At 40.0% G+C, this 23291-nt stretch overlaps 1 protein-coding gene and 1 long non-coding RNA gene across 4 annotated transcripts in view; one reads left to right on the plus strand and one right to left on the minus strand.

The window, feature by feature from the left end:
* Positions 1-21600, minus strand: part of PHEX (phosphate regulating endopeptidase X-linked) — a 112905-nt gene extending 91305 nt beyond the window's left edge. The window contains exons 1-3 of the mRNA XM_074860930.1: positions 21224-21600; positions 17030-17098; positions 14395-14556 (exon numbers count right to left, since the gene is read on the minus strand). Coding sequence (XP_074717031.1) covers positions 14395-14556; positions 17030-17098; positions 21224-21335 — 343 coding nt within the window. The 5' untranslated portion in view covers positions 21336-21600. The remainder of the gene's footprint in view (positions 1-14394; positions 14557-17029; positions 17099-21223) is intronic.
* Positions 1799-10162, plus strand: LOC141939257 (uncharacterized). Of its 3 annotated transcripts, none has more exons than XR_012627529.1 (3): positions 1799-5975; positions 6445-6585; positions 9781-10162. It is a non-coding gene; the product is annotated as an uncharacterized LOC141939257 (long non-coding RNA). The 3 variants fall into 3 exon arrangements; XR_012627528.1 differs by having other exon boundaries at positions 1799-4970; positions 5349-6585; XR_012627527.1 differs by having other exon boundaries at positions 1799-6585.
* Positions 21601-23291: the final 1691 nt, after the last annotated feature.

Raw genomic sequence — 23291 nt, forward strand, 5'->3', positions numbered from 1 at the left:
GATTGGAACAATGCTCCTTTATGAGCATAAAGCTTGCTGAACTTGATCCAAACACTCAAAGAGCTTGATCTTTTGGAGATGGTGAATGCCCCTCAGTCCCTCTAATGTCAGTGACAGTGGGAGTTGCTCAGCATTGCCCAGATAATGCTTAGTACTACAGCTGAAAGCAACTTGTAATGTGTTGTTTTCAGAAGCAGAACCAGAAAGCAGCCCAAGGGCTTCTCAGAAACCCATGCTTACTCATTCACTGGGGACAAAGGCAGAAGATGCTCTCTCAACTATGTCTGCAGCAAGGCCCTATCAAAGCCTCACACAACAGCATGTTCTCCCTTTGATTTGGGTAGCAGTAGCTAGCAACCAGATATTTGTTCCATATTGCATGTTTATGAGGTTCAGTTTCTTAGACCAACATGCAGGAACTCTGCTTGGGGAAAGGGAGTTTCTTTGCAAATACCTGATGGCAGAGAAGGTGGATTTCTCTTTCAGTTCTTGAGCAATAAAGACTCTGTTCTTCACCTTCCCTTCTATGCTCCTCTACAGCAATAGGGGTCAGGTTTCTAAACTGATGAGAAAAATAATTTAAAAAGCTGTTCATCCATCTCCAGTTATCAGTCATAAGCTTTGTTTCCTTCCCAGGCTAGCACTATTATGTGCTACATCTGTGAAGAAGCAAAATGCAGTTTTGGAAATTTGCAGGAGATCATCCGATGCCAACAGCAGGATGTTTTAAGGATGTCTTGTTTGGAATTTCAGCTTAAAAGCAGAGAAAAACCTATTCAAACTGGGTTTGAGTTTGACAATCAAACAAAACACACAACACTTGTGTGCAGAATGTCATTCCCTGAGGTTCCTGAGCCATAAGATAATTATGACTAATCCAGTCCTCATTAAGAATGTCTAGCCCTTATATCCCATATTTTCTTCACACTAAAGAGCTATGGCAAAAGAGTTCCTGAAAAGCAACCATACCCAAGTACACTTGTGCCACTAAGGGTATCTAAGGATTCCAACTGTGTCTTGAAGGCACTGCCTTTTCTTCAAACTCCCGGTGCACTGGATTTAAAAAGTCAAGTTCAATACAGTTCATGGAGCACTGATTTGGTGAGGATGCCAAAGGGCACACCAAAAACCTTCAGAACCATGCTGCTGTTACGGAAATCACAGCTAGACAAACGTAGTCTTAATTACAGTAATGTAAGCTTACATGTTCCAAGAGTGATTACTTCAGAATGGTTTGGGGTCAGCTGATGTTCATTTAGAGTATCTGGTTTCCCATTCCGTTTTTTCAGAGACCCAAGTTAAGCAAAGGAGAGCTGGTAGTGGTAAGTTTTATGGATGAAGGTCTGTGAGGGGCACAATGTTCTACCTCAAAATAAAAGCACTGGCCACAGCATCTAAAATTATACACAAGACTGTTGTGATCACTTGACCAATGGTAACTTCTCTGTCTTGCTACATGAAAATATGAGTTCAATAGACTGCAACACAAACAGCCCAGGTTACAAGATAAAGAAGAAAATCTGATATATATATATATATATTTTTATTCTCATCAGTGTGGGAGGCATTGGCCTGTCAGCCTTGCACAGCCTCTGAGAAACAGCTAGGCTTTGATGAAAAACAGGCCTTGGGAGAAAGATAAGAGACTGCTGAGCTGTGCTAAGGTGGCAGAGGAAAACAACGGACAGCTGCAACACTAAAACTGTGGAAAAGTACTGAACTGTGAGAAGTTACCGCTGGCCGCGAGAACAGCGCGTGAACAAGAAGTTGATTGGTCTGCACAGCGCGTGTTAGAGCGGTCTTATGCTGATAGGAGAAAAGGTTGATAACTGTCTAATTGCTGATTTGCTAATTATGAAGTAAGAGCTTTGGCGAGAGCATAAGTATGTACTATTGGAAGAATAAACGGCTTTGCTTGTTATAACTCTCATAGAGTTGTGCAGGTCCAATATCCTCCCGCGACAAATGGTGACCCCGATGTCCCAGGACGGAGCACGGAAGACGCTGCGGGAGGATCCCCGATCGGAGGTACTGCCTGCAGCGGGACTGAGGCAGGGAGGTAGGAGAACAGTCGATCGACGGAAACTCACCCGGGAGAGGTGATCAATCGGGGGCAGCATGGGGCAGAACAAGTCCGCAGAGGAGACGGCCACTGTCAGACTCCTGCTGCATATACTCTCTATGAGAGGGATAACTTATAATGAAACTTCTGTACGAAGGTTACTTAAATGGTGCAGAAACCATGGCTATCCTGCTGATACCCTCACAGCCTTTGAACCAGCAAAATGGGCTGAAATAAGTGAATGGTTGTGGGATGCTATTTCCAAGGGGGATCAGCATGCCAGTGAGCTGGCGACCACTTGAAAGTTGGTTTCGGACACTTAAAGTGCGGAGTTGGCGGCGGCGGCCCCGGGCCTCCCCGAGCCCCCCTGCCGCAGAGCGACTGCCTTCGGCCATCTGGCACCGCACGATCGTCCATCCCGCCTCCCCCGAACACCAAAAGCGGCAGTTTTTACAGAAGGTGCTGACACTGTGATGCAGAGTCCCTTGTCCATTCTAAAAGGACTAACTTTAAACCTTTCTGATGGTCAGTACACTAAAGGCCTTGATTTAAAAACAAAGAAGGGGGAATTTTCTGGACGCACCACATAATCAACTAGCAATGGCTTTGTATATTCTTAATGGTGTTTTGATGTTTGTAGTATTTGTCATTTTATGTTGGTGAGTAATAAGTGTAAGGGGCCTCGTTGTGTGATTGTTTTGTGTGTGTGAGGTGCAGCCTGGCTGCAGCTGCGGAGTGCGGAGTTCTCTGACCAGCAGTTATCCCATGAGAGAAGCGGCTGCAGAGGAACGAAGCGCAGGGTAGACTCTGTACCAGTGGGGGGGTAGTGCAGGGCCAGTTAACATTCCTTAGTGCAGAGCGTCCTAGTGCCCGCCGTCTGGGTCACCGGTGCTGCCTGTTTGTTCGGGTTAAGTGTTTTAAGTGTCATAGGTGAGATATCTCCTCTAGTGGGAGGCAGTAATTCTGTGTTAATTGTTGTCTTGAATTTAGGTGCATACTCTCTGGGGAGAGTGCACCCTTGTACCATCTGCCTGCAGGGGTATTGTCAGCTTAATCAGGTAGCGTTTTAAGGTAGAGTAGACAAGATGGGAAGCGGCCAGAGTGGAGGAATAGTCAAAAAGAGTCCCCTAGGCTGTATTTTTAAACACTGGAAGAAGATAGGGGGACCTCCAGGCGCAAGTGTGAACAAAAAGATACTAATCAAATATTGCAATCAGTAGTGGTTTATAATAATTTAGTCGATACCGATCAGGCGTGGACTTAGCAGCCTCTGAGTCAGTAACATCATTAGATACCACGGTATCCTTGATACCAACAGGAGTATATAGACTGTTGAGAAAAAAAAAAAAAAAAAAAGGAGTGCATTATTACTGGGAAGATCATCTACAACCTTACAGGGGTTGTTCATTTTACCAGGGGTCATAAATGCCGATTATGAAGGGGAAATCAGAATTATGGCCTGGACCCCTGGACCCCCATGTTCAGTAGCAAAAGGGTCAAAAATTGCTCATCTTGTTTATCTTACTGCGGCTCCCCCTAATAGTATGCTGAGAAGCCGGGGTGACTCAGGATTTGGATCAGCAGATACTCCTCAAATATTTTGGGCTCAGACAGTGACACAAGGTCGACCTCTGATAAAATGTACCCTCACTAAAGCAGAAGAATCTGTTGAACTGACAGGCATTTTAGATACTGGTGTGGATGTGACTGTAATATCTGCGAGCAGATTGGCTGTTAGCTCAGTTAACTCAAGTGCTTTTTGGGGTTGGTGGTCATGCTGTAACATTTCAAAGCAAAGATCTCATTCATGTAAGGGGCCCAGAAAACTGGGTAGCAAATATTCATCCATTTATATTGGAAACCCCTATTACATCATGGGGTCATGACTGTATGGCTCGATGGGGAACTCAAATTGGATCAAATTTGTCTTAGTTGCAGCACAACCCACCCTGAAACCCACCCTGAAACTAACCTGGAAAACAGAATCACCCGTGTGGGTGGGTCAGTGGCCCTTGCCAAAGCTGTGCTACCTTAAGGATCTAGCACAGGAACCTGTGTGTATCATTGTTCCGGTTACTATGCACATGTTACAGTGGCTAATACAAATGTCTTTGAGCAAGCTTGGCTTTCACATGCATTTTTTCCACCAAAATGCCAAAGCAATACAAAACCAGGTTTTTTTATCAAGGCGTCAGGCTAAAGACATCATTGCGACTTGCCCTGAATACCAGAGGACTCCCTCTCTTCAACAGCTAGTGGTGTCAACCTTCAGGGACTCATCTCCTCAGAATTATGCAATCTGATGTCACTCACTTTGCTGCATTTGGAATGTTAAAATATGTACATGTGTCTGTTGATACCTCTTCTGGAGCAGTGTTTGCATCCTGCCATACAGTGGGGAGTCAAGCATCTGACCAGCATTCCCCACTCACCGACCGGACAGGCCATTGTGGAGCGTACGCATGGCACGCTAAAGCATCTATTGCAACAACAAAAAGGGGGGAGATGGAGGATATCTATCTACACCTCACGAAAGGCTAAATAAGGCATTATATGTCATGAACTTTTTAAACATTTCCCCTGCCTCACAGGTGCCATCAATATTGCATCACTTCTCGTCGCAGATATCAGATCAACAAGAAGTCCAGGGCAAGGCTCAAGTGTTAGCAAAAAGCCTGGAAGGTGTAACTGGGAAGGACCATATCCTTTAATAACCCAGGGAAGAGGTTATGCTTGTGTCTCCACAGGTCACGGTCCCCAGTGGTTACCGGCAAGGTGTGTGCGACCACACCTGAGGCGTGAGAGGCAGCTTTTGGTGGACACTCAGGAGCCAGCTGTGGGTGCTGTGGATGCCCCTGTGCTGATGGTTCACGGTCTCTTCGACTGATCATTTAAGCAGAATGTATGGGTAATGCTTGCTACTGCAATAGGACAAAATACACTATGTCTGTCCTTAATCACACTATGGTTGCCAACTCTTTTAAGAGAAAATGCTAACAGTAATTGCAACTCCTTGATGAAATATATAGGCTTACTAGTCACTAGTGAAAGATGTAGCTTAGATAAAATGTAGTTATTAATAAGGATGAAATGCTATAAGAATGTGTGTATTCAACTTTGATTAACAATATTAAGAATTAAGAACTCAAGTGTTTAACCTTATTAGAAACTCCCTTGGTTTTCCCCCTTGAGTGGTGGCCAGGCTTTGGGTGGAACCCAACAGGAGGATGAGATCAGATGTTTCCACTCAAAGAAAATTGCCAATTATTTTGGCCTGTTGATTTAGAGGCTGGACCTGCCTGCAGCGATGTTGGATGCCTCACCTACGGATGGACGCATTGCGTAGGATTTCTGGTTTGCGAGGAAGGGTACTCTAAATCCTCGCTGCATCCAGGGTTCCCCAGCAATTGCAGATCTGAATGTTAGTACCCCATTAAGTAAGTGTGCTATTTTGTATCTTCTTTATTTTGTAATACTTAGTCAAAGACTGTCCTAGTCTTTTCAACTAGTAACTGTAACTGCTGTATTGTTCCTAGCCTTCTGTGAAACTATTTTAAGTATGCTATGTTTTTTGAAGTTTTTCTAAACCCTAATTGATAAAACTCTGAAACAAGTCTTGCAAGTGAAGCTATAAAACAAAGAAGGGGGAGATGTGGGAGGCATCGGCCTGTCAGCCTTGCACAGCCTCTGAGAAACAGCTAGGCTTTGATGAAAAACAGGCCTTGGGAGAAAGATAAGAGACTGCTGAGCTGTGCTAAGGTGGCAGAGGAAAACAACGGACAGCTGCAACACTAAAACTGTGGAAAAGTACTGAACTGTGAGAAGTTACTGCTGGCCGCGAGAACAGCGCGTGAACAAGAAGTTGATTGGTCTGCACAGCGCGTGTTAGAGCGGTCTGCTGATAGGAGAAAAGGTTGATAACTGTCTAATTGCTGATTTGCTAATTATGAAGTAAGAGCTTTGGCGAGAGCATAAGTATGTACTATTGGAAGAATAAACGGCTTTGCTTGTTACAACTCTCATAGAGTTGTGCAGGTCCAATATCCTCTCGCGACACATCAGTTTGGAAAACTGACCCCTATAGCTGGAGAGGAGTATAGAGGGGAGGGTGAGGAGTATATATTTTTATATATATGTTCTAAAAGGAAGAGACAGACTTAACTGACATATTTCAAAGCTGTACATATCTGTTGGGAACAAGACAAGTATAGTCAAGCCAAGATTATTCTTAGAGTTAAATCTGTACTCTCAGAGCACTCTCCTGACAAAGACATAGACATCTCCTGCTGTAGGACTCAACGTATAATGTTTCAATACAACTTTATCTCTCTTAGCAGGTTTATTAGCACAGGTCAAACTCCCACACTAATACATCTGCTCAGCTTCCATTTCAGAGCTGCTTTGCATCTGGAAGCCTCCGGAGAAGAGAAGAGCAAGTTCTCGCCAGCCTGGAAAACACCACAGAGACAAACTGCAGAGTGGACGGCGCAGAAGCCTGCTTACAGCTCTCTTCTGTCACCAGTGTAAGCCAACTTCAAATACATAATTTCAAGGCCTGATTAAATTCCTTCTTCCTTTAAAACAGAAGTTCTTCTGAGAATTTCTCCTGCTATGCAACTTCAGTGTTCACTACAACCCATTTCTTCTATTAACTATTAATAGAAATTTTTTTTTTTGAGGCTTCCCTAAAATATGAACTAACCTAAATTTATTTATTTATGTAAACTATCAGTTCTGCTAATTGTTTGGCAGTGCTTCTTGTTAGTTCAGGTGTCTGGTGCACAGTCTGACATGAGCAGTCTAGAGTCCTCATCCCCCACCAGACTCTTTACAAGAAGTGAGCTGCAGATGATTGGGTTTTAAATAAAGTTTTATTTCCAGGATTCCAAAATAAGAAAATAAACTGTTTAAAGATGTAATTTTCACTCCCTCACAACTAAAAAGACAAACAATGAAAAATTTTCTCACCACTATATTTAAATAACTTTTAAAAATAACAACATCTTACTGACATTAAGGCTCTTCCTTTTTTTTTCTTGGTGGCTGTAAACATTTCTCAGTTTCAGAGAACTGGAAGAGAAGAAGTCAGAGCCTAATGCACTACAAAAATTATTTAAATGCATTTTATAAACACCTATTTTAAATTTCTAATGCATTATGGTACAGATTTCTCTACTGTTTGCTAAATATATATATGGAAAAACAAACTAGCATCAAAGGTTTGCAAAAATCTTTCTCCATATGCTTAAAACTATTCTTGCCTAAATAAAGCTTTTCTCTTTGAGTCTAAAATAAAATAGAATAGCAAGTCAATGAACTTTTCTGTTGCTTATAATGTAGTTTTTAAATTTTACCAAGGCATATATTATTTACACTTTCACATATTTTGTGTTCCCTCCTTAATCAGCCTTCTACTACTTTCTTACCTTTTTTCACTCAATTCCCCATTGTAAATAATCAGGCCACCAGAATCATCTTACTGGAGTATATAAGGACTCAAAATAATCACTCCAAGCAACTTTCATAAGGGCAAACTCCTTGTTCACAAAAGAATATGAAATAATGAAGAGTACTAGACACAACTCAGATTGTCCTGCCACCTGCCCTATTGTATATCCCCACCTCTTTGGAAGGCAGAAGCATCCAGGTTACCAATGAATGGGGCTACTGGAACCTTTTGGAAGACCTTGTATTGGCTTACAGCCTCAGATATGCCTTAAATATAATAGTTTCAATATTTTCAAACCATTAACTTTTTTTTTTTTTTTTTTAAAAAAAAAAGAAAAACTGTTCTGCAGCTCCAGGAGCTCATTTCTCAGAATTGTCTTTGTGGATCTGATGCCTTAATCTAAGCCTGCCTTGTTTTGATAAACTGTGTCTCCCCCACCCCTTGTTTTATTCTGTGGGTTTGGGGGGAGAGGTTGGTTGGCTTGTTTGTTTTGTTGGGTTTTTTTAAAGGCATTTAATGATGATCAACACACCATTAATCAAGTCAGGCAAACATGCTCCATATTTGATACAATTAATGTCCATCAGCCTGTTCCTTGACGGCAGTGTCCATCTCACCATGGATAGACTGGTGACTCTCAAAAATAACCAGTCCATCATTATTAATTCCTCTGACATTCTAATAGAACATTTAATCATTATGAATTAATTTTGCATTAATGAGGATGTAATTAATATGCATGTCTGCAGGAATTCATGAAGATTTAGTAATTAATCAATTCATATAGGTTCTAATTTGCAAGGAACAGAAATCAAGTAAATCAAACAAATGTTCCCAAACACCAATTTCATGAACGGATGCTGTATTTACACAAATAAACCCAACTAATATACTGATGTTTTAGGGTTCCCCCTCACCCCTTGAGAATAAATACCCCAATCCTTTTCTTGAATATCCATTTTGGCAATATGGAAGTTCTTACGGAAATGGCATTCAAACAGCTGTGCTTACATAAATGCTTCCCAGTGCTGCTCAGTGACCTAATATACAGCACATTTCCTAAATGACAGTGCTGTTTGTTTCCAGTTTCAGCATTTTGTAAACTCGCTGACTTTGTATATGAAAAGATAAGCACATCATATGAGTTCCTCCAAAAGTCAACTAACATAACTGTACACAAAGTGTAACAAAACCAAAAATAATCTGTTCATAAATCTAATTGCAATAATAAATCTTAATCTTTTGAGCAATATTCTCTCCTTCCATACCCTGACCCTCTAGCGTCCAACTATTATGCCGTAGGGGATAACACATGTCATTATAATATTAGGCACAAGAGTTTAAACTGCATTTAAGTCAGAAGATTGCAAGATCCCCAATTGTTACAATATAGGTGGAGCTCCGTACTAAATGACAGCATTAAGCTTTATTTCATTATATTAATACTTTCAATGTGTACTTGTGTAATTTTTTTTGTTAGTCAGAAAATCGGAAATCAGATGTCGTGGATTGTTATGCCTTCCAAGGTATAAATCCTCTTTCTGCAAAATTACCAGTCCAAAGTACAGTCATATAGTAATTTTGAAATTTAATATCTGCAGATATGAACATATTATCCTTCTGCAGGCAACAGCCAAAGCACTGGTTCACTGTAAATCCAAGGGGAATATTGTGCCACACGTGGAATGGCAGCGTGTGGTAAGCCCCACTCCCATTCCAGCACAGGACTCGCAGGCGGGTGTCGCTCTGGTCTCCCAACCAAGGAGATGCTGTGGGAATCCTGTGGCTCAGTTACTCTGCTGCCTTAAAACCTCATTTAGGAACCAAAATTATCTCCTTTCTGTACTCATGGTTTCCCAAAATCACCCATTACAAATACAACTTTCATTTCAAGCAGCCACAAGGCCTGGAAAAAGTCCTCGCTTCTCCACCTTTTGACTCAGGTACTTCATATTACCAAAAAGCTATTAACTTGTTGCCCAGAGTGATTTGCCTGACTTGTGCCACTTATGTTTTTCCTTACATTTAGATGAATAAGCCATTATAGGAAAGATCTGGAGCACTGAAATAAAGTGTCTGCACCATTGAAAAGAGATCTATTTGTAGTAGAAAGGATCAAGTAAAACAGTGTTAAGCACTGTTGTTATTTGCTGCTATCTGATTATCCAAGAGCAGTTATCCAACAAGATACTGGAGGCAATAACAGAAATACCCTCTGAGGTGTTTTTTTTCTAATTACCACTGGTATTTTCCCTCTTACTTGGGACAGCTCTTAACCAGCTACCTCTGAAGGAAGAAATCACAAAAGACTGGTCAGCTAATACAGAAACCTAGAGATGAGTGTCAGCAGCTACATTACAGATTTCATCACCACATCCAAGCCATCCCAGTAGTCCCAACTGAACACATATTGAAGTGTGGGAGAAGAGAAACCAGCCCCAAAGAGACCTGTGGCCAAGGGTCCTCTGCGCACAACAGCAGCCGCTCAACACCAACTTCTAGGATTTGTCTGAAAGGACTATTGTATGGTTAAATAGTATAAATTTCCATACTGAGATATTTTTACCTTACTGGTTTTACTTAAAAAAGAGTTTATTTTCTAAAGAAAACCATTGCAGATTGTCTTGGGAAAAGTTGCCTATGCTGCCAAATTATTTTGTTTGCTGTCTGTCTCGTGTTCTTTAAAAACCCACACACCATATACTCTTAAAAGGCCTCCATTTCTTTCTCTTTGCCACATTGGAAATTCCTCACTTTAAATTGACTGACATTCAGAAAATAGCCACACTAGAAAGCTTAGTGCAGCAAATTAGTCTGAAGTAGGTGTCTCACTGGGCCAGGATCAGTACAGACTTAATCTGTAAACTGGTTTCCACAGACATAAATTAAATTTAAAAGGCCTGGAAAACATGTTCACAAATTATTCATGTAATTTAAATCAGCTCCTTTGCAGTGCTGAGATTTAAGAAAGTTTGTGTAGTTTGGGGGTTTTTTGATTTATTGCTTCCTGCATGGTCACTTGGAAAAAAAAAAAAAAAAGAGCACAACACCCCAGCTGTATATCATTGTTCTGCAGAATTCAGAGAAAGGAAAAGAAACTGCTTGATTCATGATCAACATTCACCACAGGTAATAGGCACTGATTTACTTGCCTCAGACTTCCAGTTCTGAATTATCCCCAAAAAGCCACTTGCATTTCAATGGCAGGACAATAGTGCTCCTAAACTTTTAATTAAGATCACCAAACAAAATGGAAAAATTCAGCAGGAACACAAATAGCTTTGCAGGAAATTTTATGGTAAGTGAAAAACATTTATTAACTCACAGAGACATTGCAATCTTGACCTGACATAAGGCTGACACAGTTGCAGTTTGACATAGCTTTTTTTCATACAACAAGTCCCACAGTCAAACCATTTTTTCCATTTTGAAGGACTCCAAGACCTTCCTCAGAGGCCCATTGGCACTAAAAGTGTTTGTTCTTAACCAGTGAGAGGCACTTTTTAACAGTGTATCTGCAAATGAAAGTCTGGCTTCAAGTCAGGGACAGTCTGTCCAGCCAGGAATGGTTAACTGGAAGACAGAGCACCTCAGTCCTCCCCAGAACAGTTCTATAAGGAACCTAGAAATTTTAACCTAAATATTAGCTGTCCATTACATGGATTGGGGTCATAACCAAAACCACAAGTCTCTGCTTTTGACATATCTTTGGCTACCTACAATTGTCTTCTGTACATTCCTCCACAATGCATGAAATCCTGCTGTTGCTGATGTCCAAGGAAAGACCTACCACTGCTTTCACCAGGCTAGGATTTTATCCATTTTGTGTATCTAGAAGATCAAAGTGAGTTACACATGTGGTTTGTGGATTCCTCTGAGAGCAAATAAAGAAATCCAAGTGATCCTCAAACAAAGGATGGAAAAGAAATTAAAGGGGAAATGATATACTTTTAGTTTGAATCCATCCTAAGGCAGCTAGAGAAAGCCATGGGAGCGTTATACACGAACACACACACACATATATTTATTTCTACTCCATTATAAACCCAAATCTTACAAAAATAGGATTTTTAACTATAACATTAAGTTTTGAAAATCTAGAAGAACCCTGAAATGAACGTTTCTTGTCCTGTTCATTCAATCAACCAGACATGCAGGCAAAAAAGCTACCACCCAGTAGTTCTTGGCTATTTTCCATTGACCCATTGCATTCCTCTCTTTGGAATTCCCCATTAAAGCACCAAAAACCTCCACTGATACAGAAAATGTTCTACCCTTTCTTGAAGCTGACACCTCCAAAGCTATATGCTCTTGTGTGTCTTCAATCTCAACAAAAAAGAAAAAAAAAAAAAATAAAAGCTTTGCTCTCAAACCCGGTAATACTTAACGCAAGGTTCAGTACATTATACAGTTTATACCTACCACTTTCTGGTAAGGCAAAACTAATTCTTATACTTGCTACCCATTATCAGTTGGAAGATCTCCTGCTGTAGAAATTGTCCCTGAACAAAAAATGAAGCTTCCAGAAGATTGAAGATACCCTTGTGTAACCAAGGCCATACACAGGTCTTTGCACAAATACCCAAACTCCCTTTCTGCCTAAGGCTCAGGAACATTCAGGGATCAGAAAACAGATTAGATGTTCAAATAATTTATTTTAAGTAACATAATTTTTTAATATATTGCCTGAATAAAGTCTTCCACCTATATCACAACATCAAAGAATATCAAATATGAAAAATGTGACTTTCTGGCAAGCCATATTATCACTTTAATAGTTTTCTTTAATATGACAAATATTTCAGAACTTAGAACTTGCGTAATAATCAGCTCTTAAAAGACTGGGGCTTTTTTAATCGACTGAGTGTCAAACAGGGACATTTACAATGAAGTACAAAGTTCCACTAAGAGTTCTTTAGGAAGGAGATATTATATTGTCTTTTGAGGTCTGAGCAGTCATAGATATGTTTCTCTATGCAAGAGCTTTTCATCTTGCTAAAACTTTTGATAGCAAGGTTGTGGTCATCCACAAATGAGTAACTCAGTGTCAAGCTAATTTATTGCAGTAACTCAAGTTAAAACACAAACATACATAGAGGCTGAAGTTATGCCTTGTTATTTCAGCTACTAACACTGACATTCAAAACTTTTTTTTTTTTTTTTCCTTTCTTTTTTTAATTACCGATAATATCTCTTGGAAAGTTTATTAAGTAAAAAGTTAAGGAGGAGATGACAAATGTTATATTAAATCAACTCCTCTACACCACCCAACATTTCAAATCTTTGTACCATGCCAAGGAGCAGTTTAGGCCTCCTATTAAAGTAGTTATCAGGCACTTCATTACACCCTTTTTTGATATGGAGTTTCCATTAAGCAAATACTTCTCACTTAGATGTTTCTTTCTTTGTCTTGCATTTTCCTAGCTGTGGATTAGCAACTTCTAAAGGGACTGCAGTAAGAAAACCATATAAAAATGTGGCTTAGCATGATATCCTTGATTAGGCTCTGTCAAAAGAGGAAATTGAGGATGAGAGTCACAGCTTGCTACTCTATATTCAATTAGGACTGGCTTCTTTGTGGCTGTGGTTCATGCAGGATGTGCAGTTATCTAATACAGCCCGATTCTGGCAACAGAACAATTAGAATGCAAAGCATAACTTAAAACAGGCTCTGGCAATATTTTTTTCCTTTGGTTGTGACATCTTCAGCAGACTTAAAACAGCAGTCATCAGATCGTATCCTATGCTGAAATTCCGAATTCATATTCTGAAACCAAATGCAGCTTTTAAAATACTCGACAATGCGAAAATTGAATACAATATGACTGAAGAAAGCAAGTGGAGAAGCGCTTTGATGCCTACACATGCACATATGCACAAAATCTAAGAGAAAAATAAATGTGATATTTAAGCACAACATCCTAAAACTGACCTCTGTTCTGTGGTGAGCTCAAAGCAGGCTCTTATGTCAACTAATAGGTCAATAACACACTCAAGGTGTGTAATGCTCAAGCACACCCACAGCAATAATAAATCTTGTGCGTCTCCCTTCTTTTGCATGACTTGTTTTTAGTGAAGATTCTTATAATCTGGCAGGGTTTTCCTACCTAACAATAATCACCACCCTTTCTCCCCACTTGGTCTGCACAGCTTCCTGATGAGGTGGCCTTGCTGCAGAGTATAGTGCAAAGTCACACACAGATTAAAATACCTCCCTTCCTACACATTTCCACCCTGGGGCTATTTTTTCCTCCAGACACACATTCTTAAGAAGCTTTCTGTTTCACTGATGATAGCTCAGGTACTTCAATGGCAATTGAACAGGCAACGTGAAGGAAACACAATATCCAAACAACCTCCGTCTCCGGAAGTCTGTAAATTGCCTCCTGCCAACAGCTAGGTAAGTATACTGGAAAATATCACTCTGGTTTTGCCTTATTATATTCTTTTCCTGCTATTGGCCACTGTTAGAGACAGAGTGCTGTGTTAAACTGATGTTTGGCTGGATCCAGGGCATTCTTAAATGTGCGTGCTATGCTCCTGCACTCTGGTCTATCCGTCTACTGCAAGGGGGAAAGTGTTCAAATCTCCTCACCTTTTCCTTTAGCATAAGGAGTATCCTTTTGTCCCTCCATTCTTAACTGGTAGAGTTTCCAGCAGTGGTATTCTTCCTCACAGGTTCTGTTTCTGTTATAATTCACTATGTCTCAATGTTATTTTCAATTAAAAAACCCAAAGATATACTTAAAAGAGAACATCAAGTTGGGCTGTTGGATATTATCCAGTGATCAGAAGGAAGTATTGGAGTCTTTATTCATTTCAAAACCAGCCAATTAACAAGCTACCATGACAAGCCAACCAAACACTTTCAGAAATGTCTTACCCTTTAGTTTGAGGTCCACATTGTGTCGCAGCCAAGGATAAACACCATAGTTTGACATATCTTCAGGAATAGGGTGATTATATATCCAGCCATCACATGCAAATCGATAAAAGTTCTCACACGGATCTACGGATTGATTTATCTTGCTTAGGATGCCAGCAGCTGTAAAAAAGACACCACATAGATTTTGTGGAACACTTTTTCCTAAACAGAGAATTACACGAGGCCATGGTCCAGAAACGATGATTATCATTTACCAGTCTCTGGAATGTGATACTGACCTTACTTGCAAGCTAAGCCTTGCTGTTCTAAGACTGATGTGTGCCCTCATCTCTGTCATTTTTTAAAGAACAGCAAGAATACCACCCAGTTGCTCTAGCATTTAACAGTACTTACATGAGAAGCAAAAAAAAAAGACAAAATATCTGCAACAAATGTTCTTGAGTGCCGTACAGCAATGACCACTGAACCTAGCACCACAGGAACACGAACTGCTGGACCCAGACACCTGATGACAGGCTCTCCATTGTCACCATGATAGAATTAATTTCCCAAGGAATTCAGCAGCAATATATATCAAGCAGATGGTAATTAGCATTCCAGATACTATGCACTGTTTACCTTTAGCTGAATAGCTGCACAAGAAAACACATCAAGTTCTGATTTACCATTCATCAGAAAAGATAATTGTAATATTTTCAGCAACATTTTGTGACTGCATCTCCACCAGTTACTATTGCAGGTTAGACTAGTTAAGAGAGAGATCAGTCTGACAAGCCAGAGACTTAATAGCTTATAAGTATCTAATCACAGAATCATACAATGGTTTGGGTAGGAAGGGACCTTTAAAGGTCATCTAGTCCAGCCCCCCTGCAACAAGAAGGAACATCTTCAACTAGATCAGGTTGCTCAGAGTCCTGTTCAGCTTGGCCTTGAATGTTTCCAGGGAGGGGGCATCTAACACCTCTCTAGGCAACCTGTTCAAGTGTTTCACCACCCTCATTGTAAAAAATTTCTTCTTGATATCTAGTTTAAATCTACACTCCTTTAGTTTAAAACCATTACGCCTTTCATGCGTTATAGTGATTGTGGCATAAATCTACATGAGTCGAGTAACACAGAATATGTGGATACTGGACATTTTTTGGCTAAATGACCACATGCTTTGAGGCTTATCCAAATAACTGATTAAAAATCCTAGCAGGAAATCTGATAACTTTTACAGAATTTATGGTACTACTTCTAGCATCCAGTAACTCTTCTTCATCCACTTAAGAGTAACTCTTCCTATGATATTTATATGTCTCAGCTGTAATTCTCTCTTTCACATTAGAAACTCTCAAACTGACTACATTGAAGACATTTTTGTCCTTGGCAATTTTCTATCACTCCTGAAAAGCTGTTCAGCAAGGCAGGGTTCAGGTCTCGAGACACTATGTAGTCACTACACAGAGCACTCTGAGCTAAAAAGTCAGGTCATGTAGGTGTCCAAATTTGCCTAGGTGCAAAATCCCAGCTTCTGCTGAGTTTACAAAAAAATCTGTGTTATTTTGTGTGCACGTGAGAAGAAGAAAGCCAATTCAGATTCAAACTTAAGTGACTTTTTTTGTTCTGAAGCTGAAGCCCCTACACTCTTTTTTGTTGTTGTTGTGGTTTTGTGAGGCTGGTGTTTTGATTAGTCATCCCACCTTACACATTCAAGAATCAGCTCCAAAGGGTGGTGCCCCGAGGAGCCAAGAGCACTGTCAGTGCAGCTCAGAGCGGAAGCAGAATGGCAAAAAACGTCCTGGTAATGCCGAGATCAGCAAATTTTTCAATTTATGGAGCCCCACAGAATTTGTCAGGATTTCAAACACAAGTCAAACACTTCACAGTATCAGCTTAATATAGTTCAGAATGGAAATAAATACTCTTACAAGTTCACACAATGTCCATTTTGTTTCAAATAAAACAGCTCTAGGGGCAGATTTCCAGATGTGGTAACTATTGTTTGATCTTTGCTCTCATTACCCTCAGTGATAAAACTCACTGACTTAGTGCAAGCAAAGCTGTTAAAACTGAGCAGTGCAAAATGGGTGGCTCTCAGGTCCTACCAAGTCCGGTCCCTTTAGCATGCTTTGAATACTAATAGATGTCCCAGCTCTGTAAGGGTTACCACATGTATCTGTGTGGGGAAAAGAGCCTGCCAATATAGAAGTAGTTGCAGATTTTGAGTTGTAATCACCACATTACAATTGTGCAAGTCTGTGCAAGATCTGGCCCCAAAGCATCTCTCTGCTTAACAAATCACTTGCTCGTTTTCTTACTACTGGGAAGGAAACAATAAAATACACCTCAAGGTCAAGTCACCCAACATTTTCTTTCTTATTAATAAATAAACCCTATGGGAAACTTTGAGTTAACCTGGGTGAAACAGAGTTAAAACAATTTAAAACATGAATTTTAATTGTAGAAAATATACAGATCTGTAGAAACTTAAACAGGGACTTTTTTAAAAGTTTAGGTGTTTTCTTTTCCCCCAGTATTAATGAAGATTTCTGAGTAAAATTTATCATGGAAAAAATTTAAACAGTACAAATATCTCCTTAACATACTATAATCATGACATAATAGAGAGAATAAAATTGTTGCTTACCAGCTTCAATGCATTCTGAGGTCAAACAGTACTGTTGCTTCGGATGAAACTTTATAAGACCTTGGCTAACTGCAAAATGGAAAACCATAGTGAGATCATTTGTAATGAATTTTGACCATTGCCGCCAAATGTTGTGTACTCGATCATTCAAATGTCAGTCCAAGCTCTGGCCCTAATACATCTCTGACTACATTGATTTAAAACTGTTAGAAAGCATATTAAGTAAATACTGCAGCTCATAAGAAATAATTTTCCCCTCCTGGTCCTGCTTTCTCTTTCCCCTGTCTTTGCTCGTAGACAGCATCGAGCAAGGGCTGTCTCTCAGTGTACATTTGCACAGTGCCTGGAGTAACAAGACTTCAGTCTTACTGACAGTGAGCACCACCACGATACAAACAATTGAGCATTGTTGGTATCATCCTCCAGAGATGCACCTTTCACAGCTGGCAATGCAACACGGACCTCTCTAGACACCTTCTGCCAGGTTTCCACAGCTTCTCCCAAGCTGCGGGGCTTGCGCTGCCCTGCTGGACCTCCTCCTGCAGCAGCACTGAGCTCCTTGCACCCACCAGCATGACCCAGCCCTGATGGGGCCCTCTCAGGGTCCCTTTATCCAGCCTGGAATAAACCAGAGAGCAGTGGTGCAGGAATAGCTGTGGTTTATAAGGCACAACGCAGTTTCTGCCTAAATTGGCTCCCAAAAGTATTGTAATTGCATTTGCTTCCAAAAACCTTGCTGACAAGAACTATGAAATTGTCAGTTAATTTTGCTCATCTTTTTATGTGTATTACGGCTGCCACTGAAACTTAAGCATAGAAATTGCTAATTTCAAACACTGCTGTCATGCAGCAAATATGCAGATAATTGATACATGGGATGAGGATGGGAGAGTCCCAAGGGGTGGATGAAATAAGACTCAGTAGGTGTGCTCAGCAGACATAAAGAAATGTCTCATTATATTCATTATCTTAATAACTCAGTCCATGGCAAAAATAAAAAAAAACAAACAAAAAACCCAACAGTGGAATATATGAAGGTATTGTAGCTTTACCAGTGCTGACAGTTATAAAGCAATTTCTCCTGTAGTTATATATTGTTCAAAAGGGATAGGAAAATGTGAAATGGATTTCAGCACAGGAAAATTTTACTACAAAAAATCTAAAGCTAGAATTGAAAATAAAGCCACTTCATCTCTTCCAACCTCATAGCTTTAATGAGAATTAATAACAGAAATGGCTGCATTTCAAACTTTCTTAGAAACTGAGAATGTAAAACTGTTTCTGTACAACTTTACCAAAGCTTTCATTGACTCAGTGAAACACAACACTTCAACAACGTTTGTAAATTAGCCAAGAAATACACAAGATTCTGAGGCATATGGAGATTGTAATTAGGATATTGAAGAACAGTAGACAAAAGAGAAGTGGCGGTCTCCAGAATATGATTTTGAGTCACATGAAATAAAAATAATGGATAATGTGCCTATTAATTAAGCGTTGCACTCCCTCCGTTTCACCTTTTCCCTGCCTTTTAGAACCCATCCAGGTCTTGAAAGTTTGCTATATTTTTTTGTCTTAACAAGGCAGAGAAAAGGGGGAAAATCCCAGACACCATTTAGTTCTTTTGCACTTGATGGAAAATGAGGGAGAATGAAAAAGAATCAGTAAAGAATCTGAGGTAGCCCTTGTGGTTTTGATACTTACAAACAAAAGCAAAATACCATTTCAACTGGTTTTGTTCCATTTACAAATTCATCACCAGAGCAAATTAAAAAAAAAAAATTGTTTGGTAGTAACATTTCCCTTTTAATTAACAGCTAATTTTGACTGAAAAACTTTGCCTGGTTTTGTTCTCTTGACTTTTTTTTGTTGTTGTTAAGAGAACTAACCAGTACATCATTACCTACAGTTGTGGTTATAACACTTAGTGTCCTAGCTTCTTCCTTCATAAGCCTGTTTCCAGATTCTTAAGCAAATATACACTGTAATTAAAATATCCCCAAAAATCTGAAAGGGAAAAAGATATATGAATATGAAGATGCAAATAATGTGGATGTTCCTATAATTTGAGAAGGCCAAAGGGCTACCAAGTCCGGAGGAGAGGCTACCAAATTGAGTTTCAAAGCTGCCTGACTGCATGCCCAAGGGAACTGGACAACAATCTGCTACCTTTTGCTTTGGTCCCAGCTCCCAAGGAGGAGAAGACTCCTGTCCTGCCACAGCCCACACCACCATCCAGAGAACTACAGGCAGGACCACACATGATGCCAAGTGACTGACTCCCCTGGTAGCTCCCTGCTGAAGCCACGGTACGGCTACAGCTGATACGAGCAAGTAACAGTAAATAGAAATACATGATTCTCCTAGATTCCTCAGGCTGGAAAATTGAAGGGAAATTGTTTCAGGTCTACCAGAAACAGCAGGTTTCACAAAGTAAATAAAAACTGAAGGGAAAAGGTCATCTTGAGATCCCTGAAATGTTTCACAGGATCAGAAATAATGGCCTCCCTTTCTACAGTTTAACAAAACTAAAAAAGAATTAAACTTGAACTTATAAACACAATACAGTGTCACAATGAAACATAAAAACATTGAATTGACAAAATGTTAGAGCAAAACAATTTAACTTTTTTCTTTGTTCTTTTGGTTGAAAACCTCAGACATTTTAAAAAAAAAATCCTAAAAACATTTCGGTTGACCCAAGGCCAGCATTTTTATTTTCTTAGCAGTTATGCCAATGAAAATTTTGACACTGAATCCCTGGCTACAGAACAGGCCTCAGAACACTTAGAAAACTACCTCTAAGAATTAATATATTTGCTTGAATTTTCACATCTGGTCTATGGATTAAGCACTTCTATCTCTGACAAGCTACGGTGGTTAGCATCTATTGCATTTTACAAGCAATAAACAAACTAGTGCTAAAGAAAAAAAAAAAAAAAAAGAAATAAAGTCTGTCCATTACTCCCTGGTGCTTGATATTGTATTATTTAAGTGAAAAACATTATTTTCCATCTAGAAACAATATTTTGCACTAACAAGTTGAAGATTCATTCCTTCTCATGTTTATAAAGAGTTTTGGTGAATTGAGTGGGATTACTCACATACACAGAAGTTACTTGCCTGCAAATGTTTGTAGAATTTGCTCTAGAGCAGAAAAACACTAACTGAGCGCGAGCCTGGTTCTTTAAATATTCTATAGAAAACCTGGTGTAATTTTCTCTGTTATGATTATAAATGAAGCAGATCTTTCAAACAAGATCACAAGATCATTAAGGTTTGGAGGGAATCACAAGATATGCTTAGAGGCTAAATTCCTTCCAGTTCAGGGAAATCTGTGTTAGTCTAAAGAAATGAAAAGTTGGGCTGAATTATTCCAAAAGAGGATCTGTCTCTGCAAGTTCTTACAGGATACAACACTGTTTTCTCTTCTCTCCTTGGTGGTTCTGGGTACATTTATACTTCTTCACATCATTTTATAGGTGTAGGCATATGCTTCCATGTGACATTCCAACAAAACCAATCTACAGATGATTCCAAATTCTGAAGAGGAAAAAAATAATTCCTGCTCTATTGTGTCTAGTTACAGTTTATAAATCTGATCAAAACATTTTAATTTCATCCTAGATGCACTCTTTATGATTTTTGCAAAGATGAGTTTGTAATTCATCATAGAAGAACAGAAAGATCTAAAAAATGTGCAAGCATATGCATTATTGAAGCCTTCTACAGGAATTTTAGTCAAGCCCTAAATGAAAACCAAATGAAGGAAAACCCAAAAGATTCCATAAAATGTGTGCACTATGGATTCATTTTCAGGAAACAGAGAATATTAGTCCACATAAGTCCCAATCTGTGAGTTCATAATCAGCATTACTAATATGCATAATCTTACCCATTTCTCCCCGTTCTGTGTAAGAACTCAATTCTGGCTAGAACACATTCACCTGAGTATCCAAATTTAAATTCAGCATTCAAAAAGTTGCATGAGCTCATGTTGCATTTTCCAGGTCTAGTTCTCCCACAACAAATCCCTTTCCTGACACATTTCCATTTCAGGATGAATATAAAATAGGGGAAAAAGAAGATGAGACAAAGATTTTCACCAAAAGACATTGTGGAGCACAAACACCAGCACCAAGCAGACAGGCTGGGGAGGGTTGCATTCAGGTTAACCTCAACGTTTTCACTTACCCAAGAAAAGTGCAGTGCCAAGCACAACAGTGCCACTCACAAAGATGCCGAGGGCGATCCGTGTGGCTTTGCTGGGTGCTCTCCTGGCTTCGGGTACCGTCTCTCCTTCCATTGGGATGGCTTGGGATGTGCTCACTCTTGCAGAAGTCTGGTTTTCCTCTGCTGCTGTGGTATCAGTACTTCAACTGTTCGCAAACTGCACCCATGAGGTCTCCTCCTCCTCCTCTCTCCTATTTACAACTCCAGGTTTCTGTCATGAACCATTTCCTAGGCACTTCCTGCTCTCTCCCTCTCAAAGGAAAATCACGCGTAAAATAGTAGCTGTCTCCTACGTTTTCCTCTGACCAGGAGGAGGAAAGGCAAGCGGTGACCACTGTACGTACAGCCCTTGCTGCCTGTAGAGCCTCTATGAGCCAATCGCTCAGCAGTCCCCCTTATCAGGCGCTCCGAACACAAGGATTTCACAACGTTGCTGAACAGATGTTTTAGTTATTTAAACATATAGCTGTAAACCCTTTACAATCAAAGCAGGATTGCTGACAACTTTTACAAATACGAGACTAATGGAAGGTTTTCTTTTTTCTCCTTGTGCTTATATAAAAAGACTAATTATCTGCTGACTAAGTTTCCTCCTCTTAAACCATTCCTGCTGCATCATTTGGCTTCACCAGAAGAGATACACACTCAGCGGACAAATCCCTTTTTAAAGCTTCCTAAGAGCTCTTAGAATATCATGTAGCATTTTATTTTGGGAATTTGGTATGTGACACTGTGTGCCAAAAATCACAGTCATGCAGCACAAAGCAATAATCAGCACAACCTACAGAATAGTGCTGCTTTGAAAGCAGATTATTTTTTTCAGGCAAGATATTTCAGTCCTTGCTGATACGCAGTGAATCTTAGGAGATGATCCTATTCTTCCAAGTCAAGTACTACTATGAGCTTAGTGGAAAGTATCTATTTGGCACTTCAAGTTAGTGGGGACTAAAAAAATTTTTTTTTTAAAAAAAAGCCTTATTTATATGGATTTCTCAGTTTCTGTCTTAGACTTGATAATCCTGTCACCAGGTGCAAGGTTTCCCCATTCATCAAGTAACAAAGTTGATCATTTCAGGGTGAATTCTCTGAGCTGACTCTGACATTCAGCCCTCTGAGGAGCTCTCGCTTCCTCCAGAGCTGGGCTCTCATGCAAAATATAAGGATGCAGGAAGAGGCAGCTCCATGCTCATGCTCCCAACAGCAGTTTATGTGTCTGAGTTACCTCTATGCAGATTTATGAGTTCTTATCTGGGCCCCAACCCATCCTGATAAAAAAATGCACAACTAGAGAGAAGAAAGGCATATGTCACAAAGTGTGTGTGATGACAAAGTTACCAGTTTGGAGTCTGAATGGTTTTCCCCTGTGAGCACCTGCACACAAGTTGTCCTGGATGCCAGATGGGTATAAAGGGAAAACGCACTCGATCCAGAAGAAGTCTCAAGAGTTTGAAGGTCCTGAAACCCTCTCTCCTCAACCCCCTCTACAGCCTGGCTGGGGTCCTGCAAACAAAATGTCCTCATTTCTTATTCCTGTCCCTCTTCACCAGCAAGCTCCAGGAGGACATTCTCATCTCTGCTTGGCACAAAACAGGAAAAAAACATTTGTTTCTTTTTACACGCCTACTTGTCCCACATTTAACCCATGATTTTTGACATCCATCAGCTGAGGAAGAAGAGGGAAATAATGCCATGAAACCAGGAGGACCATGTACCTCCCAGTACAAGAGTTCCCATTCAGGCACAAATGACTCCATGAGTGTGAGCAGATCCCTGGTTATAAACAATCCCCAGCACAAGTCTGTTACCAACACAGGTTTAAGAAGATATCTAAGCAACAATGGTGCTATTGAGTCTTTGTATTAGAAATCGCTAGGAGTCTCAAAGGGGCTGCCAATAAGGGCAGGGTATTGACACAGAAAATGCATGGACACGCTGTGATCACCTTTGCCCGTGGTACGAACGCTGAGTAAATCTCAAAAAGACTCTTTGACAGGTATTTGCTATGGTTGCCTGATGGCTTTCCTTCTAT

The sequence above is a fragment of the Strix uralensis genome, chromosome 2, assembly GCF_047716275.1.
Source record: "Strix uralensis isolate ZFMK-TIS-50842 chromosome 2, bStrUra1, whole genome shotgun sequence".
Classification (NCBI taxonomy): Eukaryota; Metazoa; Chordata; class Aves; order Strigiformes; family Strigidae; genus Strix; species Strix uralensis.